The sequence below is a fragment of the Rhinatrema bivittatum genome, chromosome 2 (genome assembly GCF_901001135.1).
Source record: "Rhinatrema bivittatum chromosome 2, aRhiBiv1.1, whole genome shotgun sequence".
NCBI lineage: Eukaryota > Metazoa > Chordata > Amphibia > Gymnophiona > Rhinatrematidae > Rhinatrema > Rhinatrema bivittatum.
In genome coordinates this window covers 296,519,258-296,536,763 of record NC_042616.1, presented here as the reverse complement: position 1 = coordinate 296,536,763, position 17,506 = coordinate 296,519,258, and the positions used below count along the sequence as shown (strand labels likewise).

General features: G+C 42.5%; 1 protein-coding gene across 4 annotated transcripts in view; it reads right to left on the bottom strand.

Annotated features, from left to right (window-relative positions):
* FYCO1 (FYVE and coiled-coil domain containing 1) overlaps positions 1–17,506 on the bottom strand; it is a 231,330-nt gene that overhangs the window by 193,294 nt on the left and 20,530 nt on the right. For all 4 annotated transcript variants that reach the window (XM_029589659.1, XM_029589663.1, XM_029589661.1 and 1 more), the window contains exons 3-5: positions 16,271–16,377; positions 11,941–12,066; positions 1,768–1,874 (exon numbers count right to left, since the gene is read on the bottom strand). In XM_029589659.1, the coding sequence (XP_029445519.1) occupies positions 1,768–1,874; positions 11,941–12,066; positions 16,271–16,377 (340 nt within the window). The remainder of the gene's footprint in view (positions 1–1,767; positions 1,875–11,940; positions 12,067–16,270; positions 16,378–17,506) is intronic.

The window sequence follows — 17,506 nt, the reverse complement described above, 5'->3', positions numbered from 1 at the left end:
TGTCCTCACTGAATATCTATGTGCTGAATTTTATTCAGTATTTGCTTGCCTTGGGTTTTCTAATGCAGACTCCCATGTAAGCCTAAAGTACATTAAAATAAATAACTATTGTATACAGATTATAGCATGGTTGAACTAAATTTGTCTCCGTTATCCACTTTTGTAACAGTTGTCTATATGCTGCCCCCCTACCCTATATGTGCAGCGCTATAATAACATTTTGCTGGTCACCTTGTAAGGGAGGGCACAATTTATAAAGTTAGTCAGAAGTTCAATACCCTGTAAACATCTTTCACTCCTCTGGAGCATGTCAAAGGCAGCAAAAGGTAAAGGTACCAGCCTGGGAGAGAATGAGGTTGTTCTAACATAGCACCAGTTGCAAACTACTATCTAAATGTAATGGTTTTTAAAGAATGTTATTTTCTGACTGGAAGGCCTCATAGTGCGTCCAGCACATCCAGTTCAGCCTTGCATCATTAAACCAGGATGAGGGATTTACACTATTAGTGTCCCTGAATAAAGTCCATTCCCCCCCCCCCTTCCTTCCCTTTATTCTTCTGGCTTCCTCTCTCCCCTTCCCCCTGCCCCCCCCCCCCTTCCTTCCGATCCTCATCCCCGTTATTTCACTGTATTCATCATATTTTATATATTTATTTATTTATTTAGGCATTTTATATACCGTCGTTCCAAAAGAAGATCACAACGGTTTACAAAATCAGCATTCATATTCTTGGTCAGCATTCACATCCTGTGTGTGAGCTTGGATATATTTTAAAAAGTTTTTATTATGACCAGCTTCTTTTCAAATTCTCTCCTAGCTTGTCTTATCAATGTTTTTCTTTTGACTTGCCAATGCTTATGCTTTTTTTTTTATTTTCCCCTGGAGTCAGTTTCCTCTCTTCACTCCGGGGTTTGTAAGTTTGTGAAAAGTTCTCTAGTTGTATTCATCATATTTTATACAGTTTATTGTATTCATCTTATATTATATCATCCAGTTTTAGTCCTGTAAATTCTCTCCCATGTATTTCAATGTATCTTTTGCCTTTTTGACTAGATTCACCTGAATTTATATTATCCATTGTTAATCCTGTACTTTATTCCCCCTGTATTTCAGTATATTTTATGTCTTGTATTTCAGTATTTCTTACACCTTGTATCTCAGTATATTCTTGCCCTGTTTTTCAGTATTTCCTGTGCCTTGTTACCCCTGTACCCTCTAGCCGTTATTTACTAGTCATGCCACTTTTTGTCTGAATCCTCTTCCCCTGTGAATTTTAGTACCCTTTTTCCCGTGTTACCTTCCTCTAGCTTCCTCGTTCATATTAGTTTCTCCTATTATTCCATTTTACCCCTCCTCACCCCTTGTTCTTTGGTTCCTCTTTCATTCCCTTGTTTCCCCTACCCTTGTTCTCTGTAATACGTTAAGTTATCTGTAAACCGATATGATATACCCATGAATGCCAGTATAAAAACTTCTTAAATAAAATAAAAAGGGAAAAAGAGCTTCTACCACCTTCTATATTACATAAGCGCTCGTAAGTGAATTTTTGCATGAGTTCCACTATTTTGTTTTGTAGATTTTTCCAGTTCGTCTGAAACTAAGCTCCTATAGTTCTTGGCTTTGTTTTGTTTTGTTCTGTTTTAATTACCATTATTTCCTTTATCCATTCAGGCTAAGGACTGATAACAAAATGCACGGGGGGAAATAGAAATTGTGGGAAAGAGTCATGTTCCGTCAGTCAGAAAGAGTGCCCCCTTGTCATGTACCTGGTGACCTTGCTGTTCATGAAGCACTGCTGCAGGGTGTCGGCCAGCCGTTGGTGCACCAGCGAGTACCGCAGGAAGGCTCTTCCTTTCCCCAGGGAAGTTTTCAGCTAAAAAGAGAGACACAGGACCAATCAATAAAAAGGCGGGGAAGTGTGCACCTCCAGTCCATTTCATAGTCTTCCTGTGCTCCAGTACTTTTAGTCATCTTCCAGTCAGCTGAAACAGTGCAGCCTACGGTGTGGGCAGGGTCCCTGCCTTGAGTGGCAGGGGCTAACATTATGACATCAGCAGAGTGTCAGCAGGCCTTAAGCAGAACCAATAGCTGCACTGCTTGATACATTATGCAAATGTTAAAGGGGGGGGGGGCAGAAACAAAGTCACTAAGAGGACAGCTGGATGAAAGTCCCCACCAGAAGGGCGAAATCATCCAAAAAAAAAAAAAAAAAGCCTGATGTGGAGATTTCACACGAACGCTTCTAGAAGCTTCTGGCATGCTCAGACTAGCGTGTGCAGCCCAACTCATTTCATCACATAGTGTGTTGTGTGTGTGGGGGGGGGGGGGGGAGCCGTTTCATTTCTTTCATAGCTCTTACGGAGAACACAGAGAACCAACTCCAAGGAGAGGTGGGCGAGTTTTGTGAGGACTTATATCCTGCTATCGGTGAAGAACGCCTGTTACAGGTAAGCAACTTTGCTTTCTCCGAGGATAAGCAGGATGCTAAGTCCTCACACCACTGGGAAATCCCTCGCTACAGACTGCCTCAAACAAAAGACTGGGAAAAACAATCATAAAACATTGCCAATAGCAAAGGGAACATATTTTTACTGGCAACTAGCCATTTTCTTTACCTTTCTTACCTTTTTTGCTATAGGACAGTCTAGAAAACAAAGATAATGAGCCCTAGGGGGAATGGAGTTGAGTTTTACACCTCATAAAAACTCCTCAGTACAAACAGACCAAACCTTCTGTCACATCAGGAGTCCCTGTGCAAACAATAGCGAGATATGAATGTTGCAATGTGGCATTGTCTCCATACCTTACAAATCTCCATGGAGGCTGATCTCAGGTGGACCTTAACAATATGAGCCTTGACATGCCCTACCAAATTCAGGGTTGCCTGGGCATTGCAGAAGGAGATGCAATTTGCTAGCCAATTAGAAAGAGTATGCTTGGGGTCAAATGAAACAAAAAGCAGGGTGGACTTTCTAAGGGTTTCAGTCCAGTGTAGAAAGACGGCCAATCCAAACTGTGCAACTTTGTGGTCAGGTGGCCTGGGGAAGAATGTTGGAAGGATGCAGAGCTTCAGCCAGGCAATATGGCCCCTTATGGCCAAGTGGAAAAGTGTGCGCTCCCCCTGTTAAAGGTTTGGGGTTTTTTAAATTTAAAATATAACTATTATTCATAATCTATAAATAGATGCAAGTTTGAGCTTAGTGGGATCTGAATGGATATGATCCCATACTGGTGAGGACTTAGCAACCTACTTGTCCTCAGAGAAATAATCATTTCAGGAACATTTTCCAAACACAAAATCTCTCATTTTGGGTTATCATGTCCCTGATAGTTCATCGTACCAAACTTTGTGCAAATCAGCAAGTCAGAAAGGTGACTCTGGACAAAAAGACAACCGAAAAGAATAGGTCCTCTCTTTCATTATGAAATGTGCCTAACAATCCTTTGAAATAGATCCCTAAAGAGCAATTTACAAAGGCATTGCCACAGGTCAAAGAGTATTTTTACCCACAGAAATGGCCGTTTACCAAACTGCCTGCCTAATATGCAGGTAAACTTATGCACAGATTGCCTGGATGCACAGAGATTTTATCTGCCGTGAGTAGAGGCATTCCCAGTAGGAGAGGAGAGGTTGCAGTTTGAACTTAGGTGCACACTTGTTTGAATTTCAAAAAGTATGCACGTAAAATTTCAAGGAACATTTCTGCACGCATTTTTAGCAGGTATAATTGTGAGGTGGGAAAGTTTTCAAACTAAATTATTTTCAACGCCCAACACAGGCAAGTAAATTTGCTTTGAAAATTGATGTCGGATCCCGTGCATCTTTGCCAACTTTCTTCTGGGAGCCATTACAAAATTGCCCCCATCATGTATGTGTCCTGCTTCAGCAACTCAGGGATCAAATTGAACAGCTGAAAGTTATAATGTCTGCACTGATTATGCAGGAAGAAAGAAGACCAGAATGGTATATTAAAGGGTTCTTTATGGCAGCGGTACTAGCTTATCACTAGGATTCCGCTTGCCCACTTTGACGTCTGTTTCATTGCTAAGCGGCAAGTTATCCAACCACACAAGGCTGGATTACCTTTAGAACTGCTCTGAAGGTGTACTTTATGCGCCACCATTTCTTTGCTCCCTTCCCCAGCTGGCAAAAAACTCCAGCAATGTCAAGATCTCAATCTTGGACTCTCTACTACCTAGCATGTTTTACAGTACCATGAAGAGGGCACCCATCATCATATCCACAAAGCTTATTTCAGCTCTACCCAGGTCCTCTGACCTTGGTGTTCCCTTGCATTTTACCTCCCTTAAAATACTTTTCCTCTCACTTCCTTACAAACATTTATAGCATTCTAAGCCTGAGCAGGAAGATGGAAAACTACAGCCATGTAACCAGCATTCTCATAACATTAAGAGGAGGGTAAATCTACCTTGGTAGCACTCCAGATTGCTACAACTGGATTATGCCTGGTAATGGATAAGGATACTGATCACCCTCTTGAATCCTTTTGGGGGCAATTTTCAAACTGTCCATATTGGGACAAAGACTGCATGTACTTTGCATCTGCTGGCTCTCTAGCAAAGTAAATGCTTTGATACTTGCAGCGGGTTCAAAATGCATGTGGTCACTTGCACTTGCTTTTTCTGCACGTGCATTTATTTGCTGGAAAAGCGTGTGCTCGGATTTGAAAATGCCACTACTGCATGCACTTTTCCTCCCCGTCCTTTCAAAATGCTCAGGTGAGTGGCTTTCAGTGCAGGCAAAATGGCCCAAAGAAAGTTACTCCTGCATGTCACACAGCTTAACGTGAATGGGCTAACGTATGCGCATATACCCCTTCCTGGGGTATATCATTTCAAAAAGTATGAATGTTAGGTCCTATCTCCACCCCAAATCTATCCCCCCAGAAAGAGGAATTTCTATGGAAAAAGTATAGTGGTGGGGGTATACTACCATCTGCCTAGCCAAGATGAAGAGACAGGCAATAAAAAGCTAACAGAAATTAGGAAGTCTATCAAATTAGGAAACACAACAATAATGGGAGATTTCAATTACCCCAATAGGTAAATGTCTTATCAGGACATACTAAGAAGGTAAAGTTTCTAGATGCTATAAATCACTGCTTTATGGAGCATCTGGTCCTGGAACCAGCAATAGGAGGGAATACTCTAGATCAAATCCTCACAATAATGCAGGTAATGGAGATGGGGCCACGTTGCAAAATTGATCACAACCTAGTCAAATTTAATATAATCACTGAAGAGAAGACATTAAGAGAATCTACTGCGGTTGCAATTAACTTTAAACAAGAAATCTATGAAATAAATGAGAAAATTAGAAATAAAACTTAAAGGAGCATTTACAAAGGTTAAAAAGTGTGCATGAGGCACAGATGTTGTTTAAAAACACCATCTTAGAAGCCCAGAAAAGATGTATTCCATGCATTAAAAAAGGTAGAAAGAAGACCAAACAACTGCCAGCATGATTAAATGGTAAGGTGAAATCGGCTATTTAAACCAAAAGGACATTTTTCAGAACTGGAAGATAGATTCAAATGAAGAAAGTAGGAAAGAGCATAGGCACTGCCAAGTTAGTTATAAAGCATTAATAACACATGCCACAAGAGAATTTAAAAAGAAGCTTGCCAGAAAGGCAAAAATCCAAAACAAGTATATTTGAAGCAAGAAGCCTGTCAGGGAGTCAGTTGGACCACTAGATAACCACGGAGATAAGGGAAGATAAGGCCATAGCAGAAAAACTAAATTAATTATTTGTTTTAGTCTTTACTGAAGAGGGTAGCAGAGGAATACCTGCGCTAGACACAATCTCTGAGGCTGATGATTCAGAGAAACTCAAGCAATTTCTGGTGAACCAGGAAGATGCAACAGGGACTGGTGCTTTTTAATATATTTATAAATGATCTGGAAAAGGAAGTGAAAAGTGAGGTTATCAGATTTGTAGATGACACATAATTATTCAAAGTAGTTAAATCACAAATCAATTGTGAGGAATTCTGAGAAAGCACCTTACAAGATTGGGGTACTGGGCATCTAAATGGAAGATGAAATTTAATATGGACAAGAGCAAAATGATGCATAAAGGGAACAATTTTCCAAACTATAGATACACTATGCTGTGTTCCATATTAGGCATCATCACCCAGGAAAAAACTCTTAAGAGTCCCTGTGAACAGTACTTTGAAATCCTCACCATAGTGTGCAGCAGCAATCAAAAAGCAAATAGAATATTAGGTATTACAAGAAAAGGAACAGAAAATAAAATGGAAGATATCATAATGCCTCTGCATCGATCCAAGGTGTGATCACACCTTGATTAGTGTATTCATTTCTGGTCAGTCCATCTCTAAAGAGATGTAGCAGAACTAGAAAAAAAGAAGTAAAGGGCAACCAAAGTGATAAAGGGGATGGAATGGCTCTCCTACAGTGAAAGACTAAGCATGTTAGGGCTCTCCAGCCTGGAGAAGAGATAGTTGAAAGGAGATATGATAGAAGTCTATAAAATCATAAGTGGGGTGGAACGGATAAATAGTGAATGGTTATTTATCCTTTCCAATAGTACTAGGACTTGGGGACACTCCATGAAGCTAAAAGGTATCACATTTAAAACAAATAGGGAAAGTACTTTTGCATTCAGCACAGAATTAGACTATGGAATTTCTTACCAGAGGATGTGGTGAAAGCAGTTAGCATACATGGGTTAATAAAGAGTTTTGTCAAGTTCCTGGATGTCCATAAACCACTATTAGCCATGTAGACCTGGTAAAGCCACTGCTTATCTCTGGGTATGAGTAGGAAGGACTGGACCCATTCTTTGGGATCTGCCGGACACTTATGTCCTGGATTGGCCACTGTTGGAGATAGGATGCTGGGCTTGATGGATCTTGGTCTTACCCAGTATGGCATTTCTTATGCCTCGCTGATGTTTGCATAAAAGTACGCATACTTTTATGCACCAGAGCCCTAGGCTATGTTATAACATACGTGTTTACGCACACAAATGGCTTTGAAAATTCAGCATAATATGGGAAAATGCCCTTAGTAAATCAGATTTTGAGGGAGGGCAATTTTCAAACGAACAACCTATGCGTGTAGATGACTTTGAAAATTGTCCCCTCTCTGTTTGTAAAAAACTTAACACTGTTATATTTCAAAGTTCTGTTTTTTCAATATTTCAGCAGGTTTCAATGCACGCTTCGAAAATGCATTTCTTAGCCAACGACAATAAAAAGTAATCCACCACTCATATCGAATCTCTTTTCATCATGGACCGTGCAGAGCCCTCTGCTTCAGACTGAGAAACAATGTTAAGTTTAGTATTGGTGTCTTAATTTATCATGAAACGGGGGGAGGGGGGAGGGTTCATCTGATTTTCTCCCAACACATCAACTACTACTTGCCTACACTGAATAATCAGCTCTTACTGAGCCGCAGAAGTAAACCATTTGAAAAATCTTAAGAGACCTGGCGCCTGACTGACATTATTATCATTTAGATATTATGGAGTTCCATCAGTGGGAAGAAAAAGCAGGCAAGTCTGCAAAGATCCAGAAGATTGCACTCAGATCTCAAAAACAAAGAAAGAGTAAAGGTGGCAAGCTCCCACCTGGGAGAACTTATGCTCTAGGCAAACTGACAGTGTGAGGGCCAAGACAGATAAAGGAACAGGGATGGGAAACTTAAAAGAAATGGTGCACGGTGGTTAATACATCAAGGAAGCAGAGGAAGCCAGAGACCGGGGATCTAATAAGAAGGCTTCATGATAGCTGTGGAGCGGGGGCAAGGGGAGGACATGAGGTAGGATATACAATGGGAGAGAGAAAGAGATTGTTGAGCAAGGAGTGGGATGGAGCTGCAGGAATAGGGTGCTGAAAGTGAGAGGGCTTGCTGGCAGAAGAGTAAGGAGAATATAAAAGGGGTAGTAAGAAAAGTCTGGGTGGAGCGTATGGAGTGACAGGCGTCAAGGAGACAAATGGAACCTGTAATACAGCACAAACCGCTAAAAATGTGCAGATGTTTATCAAAATGTGCTGTTGATGGGTGGGAAGGACCATGTAAAATGATGGATTTCCTGGGGACACCAACAGATAACCTATAGGAATATGCAACTTGTCAGCAGTCTGAACTGTATATGCTAGAGAAGGGCTTCCCAAACCTGTCCTGGGGACCCCACAGCCAGTCGGGTTTTCAGGATATCCACCATGAATATGCATGAGATACATCTGATTATCAGGGGGACTCAGCATATGCAAATGTATCTCATGCATATTCATGGTGGATATGCTGAAAACCCGACTGGCTGTGGGGTCCCCAGGACAGGTTTGGGAAGCCTTGTGGCAGGCAACAGTGTGCAGGACTTGAAGGAGGGTGTACGGAATTTGAATTTAATGTGAAAGGCGATACCATGCAGCAACACCATGGGCTCTCATCACTCCTCCCAACTCTCCTCTCCTACCTTATGTGTGGCGTGCACAGCCATTTAACTAAGGCTGCAAAGCCAGGAATGTGCACCAGTGACCAACCAAACGGGCATACAAATGGACACAGATAGACGCAGCCTCAACAGTAGGCGCTCTTGTTCTTTGCAACGTTTACATAATAAATAGCAGTATGAAAATGAGGGATCTTAATATTTGCATTTGTTTTAATTGCTATTAATTAGGAGTAGCTAAAAATGTGTCCTAGGGTGGCTGCATAATGTATTCAGAGTGACTTGAGGCAAAAGTACTACCCTGCAAAAAGATTTGTAAATCCTTCTGTAAATCTAGCAGCAATTACAGCACAATTCACTCTTCAGCATTCCTCCTCTTCACCATGTGGAATAATTTTAATCATGGGATAAGACAGCCCTCATAAGGTTTACAGAGCTTCTTCTGTTTAACCATTCCCACCACTCAAAGGTGACTAAATCAGGACACTACTGCAGCTTAAACCTGCTGTAATACCATCCTCAAGCAGTCAAAGAATAAAGAGAGAACGAAAGGCTGACAGGCCGATAACATAAAACTTGTGCAGAAAATGTGCGCTGCAACTGAGCGCCCGTTTTCCTAACGCACACAGTCATGTTTCCTGTGCGCCCGATGCAGTATTCAAATGATATTGCAATCACAGTGAGATAACAAAAAGCACGCTGCGGGAGAAATGTGTATTCCTGGTGCTCAATTGCATTGGGAGCCTTTATAACAACAGGAGTCTAAATTGTGCATTTGTTACAAAAGTGCTTCTTTTTAGTTACATTGCTGAAGATTATAGGTTTGCTGATTTTAATGTTGGAACATGCAGTTTGAAAGCCACGCTTTCACCCCCATGTGGTGCTGGGAGCCTGCAGGCTATATAAAGGGTGCAGAGAGGCAAAGCCTTAGTAAATCAGGACCTTAGGTTACCTTTTCCTTACGCTATACATTTAGAAATCCTTCAGGTTTGCTAAGACATGTTTTTAAAATCAGGCTGGAATCAAATTCATGACCTTGACAGACAGGTAAAATGAAAACGCCCTGCAACCACATAATAACTGCCAGGTTCTAGTTTAGAAAGTTCATTTTGTCATGGGCATGTCGCCTTCAAGGAAGAAGTGGAATTTTCGTTATTTATGATATTCCCTTTCCAATGTATAAAGAAGTACATGCTAATCTGTTTCTATCAGCAATAAGCAGACCATTCTCTCATCTCTCTTCTCGTGTTTATTGTAAGAAATCTGACTGACTGCCTCTCAAAGGTTGCTAATTAGAACATGCACTAGGGCCTGGCCACTAGGGATGTGAATCGTTTTAGGACGATTAAAATTATCGTCCGATAATTTTAATATCGTCTTAAACCGTTATGGAACACAATACAATACAGATTCTAACGATTTATCGTTATAAATCGTTAGAATCGTGAGCCGGCACACTAAAACCCCCTAAAACCCACCCCGACCCTTTAAATTAAATCCCCCACCCTCCCGAACCCCCCCCAAATAACTTAAATAACCTGCGGGTCCAGCGGCGGTCCGGAACGGCAGCGGTCCGGAACGGGCTCCTGCTCTGAATCTTGTCGTCTTCAGCCGGCGCCATTTTCCAAAATGGCGCCGAAAAATGGCGGCGGCCATAGACGAAAAAGATTGGACGGCAGGAGGTCCTTCCGGACCCCCGCTGGACTTTTGGCAAGTCTCGTGGGGGTCAGGAGGCCCCCCACAAGCTGGCCAAAAGTTCCTGGAGGTCCAGCGGGGGTCAGGGAGCGATTTCCCGCCGCGAATCGTTTTCGTACGGAAAATGGCGCCGGCAGGAGATCGACTGCAGGAGGTCGTTCAGCGAGGGTTCCGGCGCCTCGCTGAACGACCTCCTGCAGTCGATCTCCTGCCGGCGCCATTTTCCGTACGAAAACGATTCGCGGCGGGAAATCGCTCCCTGACCCCCGCTGGACCTCCAGGAACTTTTGGCCAGCTTGTGGGGGGCCTCCTGACCCCCACGAGACTTGCCAAAAGTCCAGCGGGGGTCCGGAAGGACCTCCTGCCGTCCAATCTTTTTCGTCTATGGCCGCCGCCATTTTTCGGCGCCATTTTGGAAAATGGCGCCGGCTGAAGACGACAAGATTCAGAGCAGGAGCCCGTTCCGGACCGCTGCCGTTCCGGACCGCCGCTGGACCCGCAGGTTATTTAAGTTATTTGGGGGGGGTTCGGGAGGGTGGGGGATTTAATTTAAAGGGTCGGGGTGGGTTTTAGGGGGTTTTAATGTGCCGGTTTTTCGATTTTTCGATTTTTAACGATTTTTAACGATTTTTCACGATATTTTACCCCCCCAAACGGCAACAATACGATTCCCTCCCCCTCCCAGCCGAAATCGATCGTTAAGACGATCGAGGACACGATTCACATCCCTACTGGCCACAGTATTTTCTGGAATTCGCACTCTGCAAAAAATGTACCTTGCAATGTTTAGAACACTTTAAGAAGTGGCTCTCGAAGGGCTTATTAAATTAGTTACAAGAAAAACAAAGTGGAGAAAAAATATATATTATTTGTTGTAAAATATATATACATTGACTTGATCAGGGAAACCAGCGAAGCGGTAAATTCAGTCTTTATTTTCTAGAATCAGATTAGATTAAACCTAAATTGAATTATTTCCTAAAATATATTTATTCCCTGGAAGGGAAATAATGCATTAACATAGCAGTGGTAAGAAGCATTTCTATATTTCCATCATAAGTATATACAATACTGGTATGCCAGGATGATACTAAGGAGGAGGACATGTTTATCGCAACACAAAGGACCAATTATTTAATGCTGTTTTATGAGCACTTGACTGTGAGTAAACTTTACTACACCTCCAGAGCTGGAGTTAAATTTCGAGTGTTAAAAAATGTATGTTGGTCTCCCGGCACACTTCCTACATTGGAGGTAATAGCTATTGTCTTTATTTCCATGGAATTTACATGTGCAGGGCACTATCCGGTATGTGCTTGTTAGAATGCGAATTTTAGGCGCAATAATCATCTTGCTGCATCGGTGGCTATTATTATGCACACGCAATGCACACCCAACCACGAGTAAAAACCATGCGCTTAGCTGGATGAACCTCACTGCATCGGCCTGAGTTTTAACAACAGGGGGTGCGGACATGGTAACAGCAGCAGCTGCTGCTCAGAAGAGGGAAGTGGGCAGGGTGGTACTATAGTGTGGTGGGGGAAGGGGAGCACCATGAGGAAAATCACTCTAGAATGCCATAGGGAGATCTGTTTTGTGCATGTGTCACTATTCATGACAGAGCTGTAAAAAAAGAAAGAAAGGAAGCACAAATCACTGTGGGAAGCAGGGAATCGTTATATAGTATTAAAAGATAAAAAAAATAGTTTGAAATAATGGGGGATTGGTTCTGATGATAGGCAGAAGGCGAGCTGCTGTGCGTTGCCAGATGGACTGGGCAGGCTGAGCTGCTTACCTCTGCAATAGACTTGACAAAGCGGATTCCATCGTTAGCTCCTTTGACTTTGGCCAGGCAGTCGCAGAAGTAATCCCAGTAGTCTTTTCTGCTTCCCAGGATTGTAGACTTTTCTTTCTGGTCATACTTCATGGAAAACACACACACACATACACAAAAATCAGCACAAAAACGTCATGCAAGTTGAAGTATTAATCCTTTTATTCAAATTCATTTAAACGGTTATAAGTTAATTGTTTTGTTCTTGAAATGTCTGGGCAATTTGTTTAAAGGACAAGAATCTCTGTATTTAAAAAAAAAAAAAAAAAAAGCAGTTTCAAGTCATTATTTTATGTGTTTAAAGAAATGATTGAGAATGATGAAAGGTTTTACAGCACCACTGTAGCTGTTGTACACAAATGAGCAGGGCCATTTTGATTTTCCCAATTGCTTTTGCAAGGGTACATTACAATTTAAACAAACCAGGTCAAATCCAAACATGCATTGCAAAAGTTGTATTACTTCTGGTTGAAAATTAGACAATTAGACTTTCCTACATGTGATTTAAGAAATGAACTTTTCCAATTTACTGTTGTGGAAAAACCATATCCCCAGTACTTAGAAGAGTTTATAGGGTTGACATACTTTGCAAAGACATGCCTAGTGTTTACAACAGGCATCTCTAGTCCTAAAGATTGACAGACAGGTCTAGTTTTCATGATATTCAAATATTAAAGTTAACTGTAATCTTAGATAAATCACATGCAAAAGTTTATTAGGAGTATTCATTGCATAAATCCTGAAATGCAGCCATGTTTACAGCTTTCAAGGACCAGAAATGCCTGTCATTGCCTCTTAACATGTGGATCTCCATTTCCTTAAGGACAGCAGACAGGTCTGGCTTCCAGGTTATTTGCAATGAATATTCATCAGATATGCGTGCATATGTTTGGTCTCGAAAGCAAAGCTGTTTTCCTGTAACGGGTGTACTCTGAAGACAGTTCGACCAGTCACAACCGTTGTGATCTTCTTTTGGAACGACGGTATGTAAAATGCCTAAATAAATAAATGTAGGTCACGTGATTGCGCCCGAATGGACAGATTCTTCCAGAAATTTCTGGAAAGGGCAGAAGCCCTTCACTGCCCACACGCGGCAGTACCATTCTGTAGCAGTCCCACATCACTCCTCAGTTCCATAGAAAAGATCTCACTGGGGACAGGAAAAAAGGAGGAGGCAGAGCCGTGTGACCCTTGAACTGCTGTCTTCTGACAATTTCACCTTCTCTAAAGACAAGCAATTCATTGAGTCCTATTCCCTAGATAAGGCTGTCTTCAACAAAAAAAGGAAACCAACAAGAACTGCCAATGAATGGCAGTATTTTTGATGGGGAAAAACAGTCTTTTATACATACATATATTTTTAAACATACAAGACAACTCAAAATCATAAAATGGTCTCTGAGGAGGGATAGAATTGGGCTTGTCTCCTGATACAGATAATAGAGAAGGACAGACCTACTGTCCTGTGAAGAATCCATATCTAGACATTAATAAATTGGTTAAGGTGATTGATTGGTTAAGGTGGAAAGTATGACAGCACCTTAACATGATGACATCTGGTACAAGGTGCATAAATCACTAGAATGTGGAGCTCACCAACTCCGAAGGTTGAAGTGATTGCCATAAAAAAATGTGAACTTCTAGGACAGGTATTTGAGCTCACAAGAGTCAAGAGGCTCAAAGGGGGCTTTCATCAGCTGGGTGAGAACTATACTGATGTCACATGACACTATGGGAGGCTTCATGGGAGGTTTCAGTTGAATCAAGCACTAAATGAATCTGATAAATAGAGGCTGCACAAAAGTGGTAATTCAGTATACATATTAAATGCCAATTGTGCTGAGGAGAATCCTAACAGTTGTTTTTTCAGACCAGACTCTGAAAGATATAGAAGGTATTCAAGCAATTTCTGTGTGGGCCAAAAGCAAGAATCTAGGGCCTTGCTGTCACACCAGACAGTAAACCAGTAAACCTCATCCATTTAAAACCTTCCGGAAGACAGAAGCATTGGAGATACCTTATCAGAGAAACCTAGGGACCATATTACATCTGTTGGGTTGCCCATTTTTGTCCTTAAAAAGACAGCTTTGCCCTTTACAAAAATGTCAATAGAGGCTTCAGCTAGGCTGAGGGCCCTCAGTATGGCACAGTTCTCTCTAGACCTTGCCTTCATGTGATGTCAGTGTAGTGTCAGTGTGCTAAGGAGGAGCACCACTCCACACTGAGAGGGGTGATGTGAGAGTAAAAAACTTCTGTGCCCATGTGAAGCAGGAGAGCAGAAGGAGAAGATTCCAAGATCTGGGGTGCTGGTGGTTTCGGAGCTCTCTCTTCACAGAGTAGCACCATTTGACCTTCCTCTTCACAGAGAAGATTCAGAGGAGGTTTGAGGAGAAAGGCTACAGGAAAAAGTTCTGGGAGACCAGGTTTGAAATGGTAGAAGTGTTCCTGAGGAGCATCAGATCTTGATGGGCACTGAAAGGGAAGGAATTTCTTAGCAGCTGACAGATAAGTGTACTGGAAGATGCCAGAGGGGAAGCATCTTGCCTGAGAAAATCCACCAGACTCAAAGTCTGATTCTACAAAAAACAGCAAGAGACAAAGAGAGAGAAATAGAAAAAGAATCCTTGAGGAAACATTCTGCTACTAAACAAGCACTGGGAGGGGACAAGATGGAGGGGTACCCATCCCAAAAAGCAGACATGTGTTGGGAAGGAGAGTGAGAAGAGAATGTGATTTATTTTTTGTGTTGTGGATTGTAGTCCTCAGGTGTACCAGAGTGTAGGACTTTGTTCTACCCTGCTATTAATTTAGTAAACACTTTGTTTTGAACCACAGCACTGGTGTGGAGAGTGTCTTTTTGGAGTGACTAGACTGATGAGAAGGAAGATCCCCTGTGTATGCAAAACTCTAAGGGCCTTCAAAAGACTCTACTTTTCCCCTCTGTGTGCGAACCCCAGGAGGTTATGGGGCCTTGCATAATCCATGGCCCTCCCAATGTGCCTCTGTGCCCAGAAGCAGAACAGGAAGGGGGCTACTCATCACCCTCAACATCCAGGCTATGAGGATCAAAGACCGGATGTTGGGGAGGAGCAATGCTCCCTGGCACTGTATGATCAAAGTTGTGGATCTTCCCATAGTGACTGATTTACCCTGGGCCATAGCACAAAAAAGTAGACACCAAATCAGTCTCAGCCAAAATGGGACTATGAGAATCATGGTTGCATTTATACCTTCTCAGCTTGATTAAGGTTTTTGACCATCAGAGACATAGGAGAATACACGTACTGAAGATCCATTCCCCAATGAAGGGAGAGGATATCTGCTGTTAGTCTGCCATCTGATCTTCTCTTAGAGCATAAGACTGGTACTTTCCTATTCACAGCTGTTGCAAACAAGGTCCACCTCGGCTGCAATTAACTCGTTTGTTACATCCTTGATCCAGGGTCCACCCTTGGGGTTCAAGTGATGATGGAGACTCTCTGCCAGGATGTTGTCTCTTTCTGCTAGGTGCATGGTTCATAGGGTTGCTATGTGAGAGGCAATTTCTCAACACGGGAGCCCATTCCTCCTTGTTTGTTCAAGAAGTACATGACTTCTTGATTGTTAGAAATAGGACAATTTTGATTCCTGAAAGCCTCTGGGGCAATTTTTATAGTCCCCTGGCAGCTTGCAGGTCTGAGGATATGGCTACTTTTCAAAGTGAAATGCTCAAAATGCATCAGCGCACTTTCTGAGGTTGCAAAAGTAGCCGCAGACCTTTCAACTGCTTTGCAGCAGGCGCAAAGTATGTGCAGGAAAGTATTTAGAAATCACAGCATGTACTATCTGCTTCACATACGAACAACCGTGTAGTGAGACAGGGAAAGCAGTGAAAGTTAGAAGACTTCAAGAAGATATAATGAGCTAAAAAGCCTCTCCATCTCTTAATTTTTCATTTAAAAAAAACATGCTGTGGTCCATAATTCAAAGACTTTGAGTAACATTTCAAGCTATCTGGGAAATATCTTTCACTTTCCCCCCTCTCACTGGCTATATTTTACCAGGTAATTTTCTACCTGGGTAAAATTTAGCTGGATAAAAAGAGGGAGAGAGGGCGGGGGAGGGGGAGGTAAGCATTCTGGGGCCGGGCACCATGGATAGTGAGCCCTACCTGGATAAACCTACAAGTCTGGCTGGAAATCAAACTGTCCTAAAGTTACCCAGCAAACCTTACCCGGGTATTCTCCCACTCACCACCCCGCTCCGTATGGACCTCCCTCTAAACGTGTCCAGCTCTGAATGATTCACGTACTTGCAAGAGGTACTCGAGCTTGTAGGAGAACTTGTGCAGCGCGGTGCTATCATCAGTGACCGGCTCCCCGCTTTCTTTGAACTCATTGCTTAACTCCGTCACTGCATCTTGAAAAGAAATGACAGCAATAAAGAATTGTGCATTAAAAAGGCAGGCCCTGAGCTCATTTTGGCACTTGAAGCAACAGGCAATGGATGCTTATCTCTAACCTCCCATGTTTAACTTCAGCCACAAGAAGGAAATGGTACTACTGGTGCTACATTCTCTTCTACATTCTTAACCATGAGAGGAAACACAAAACCAAATTTTTGCACACGATCAGACCTAGTTAATCTGTAACTGGTTTATCCTATTATCTGATTACAAACATCAGCCCCATAGAGGCTGGTAAACTGCCTTCTAATACAGTGGCTCTTGCCGCAAGAGGTGAATCTCAAAAGTGGGTCATGGAAGTCTTGCAAACACAATAATGAAGCACCATTTGCTGTGGAATTGGTTGATGAAGGATGGGCTCAAAGTTAACAGTTTAGGTTTAACAAAAGATTAACAAGTTTCTGGAGGACAAGTCCATTAAATGAAAATTGATTCTTACCTGCTAATTTTTGTTCCTGTCATACCACGGATCAGTCCAGACTGCTGGGTTTTGCCTCCCTTCCAGAAGATGGAGACAGAGAAAAACTTGAAGAGCACCCCTCTTAATCCAGTGTGCCACCAAAGCAGAAATACGTAATTAAATAATGGTCAGAACAAGCAAGGACAAGAAGAAAACCAGTCAGTCTATGTACATGTGATAACCAGGATAAGGAGAAGTAATCTGTAATTTTCTGCAGCACCTAGGAAATCAGACAGAATGCCCCCCCCCCCCCCCCCCCAATAGGCGGGCATCTGGACTGATCCGTGGTACTACAGGAATGATCAGTCCAGACTGCTGGGATGTACCAAAGCTTCCTATCTGGGGGGAGGGGGGGGGATCTTGAGAGTCCTGCTTGAATGATACTGCTGCCAAAACATTTGACGTCCAGTGCTTGGACATCCAAATGGTAGTGACTGGCAAAGGTATGCAGAGACTACCAAGTCGCCACTCTGCAGATTTCCTGCGGCGATACCAACTGGCACTCTGTCCAGGAAACAGCCTGTGACCAGATCGAATGTGCTTTAAACACCTCCAGAACAGGCCGTCCACAACAAATATATGCAGAAGCGATGGCCTCTTTTAACCAACAGGCAATGGTCACT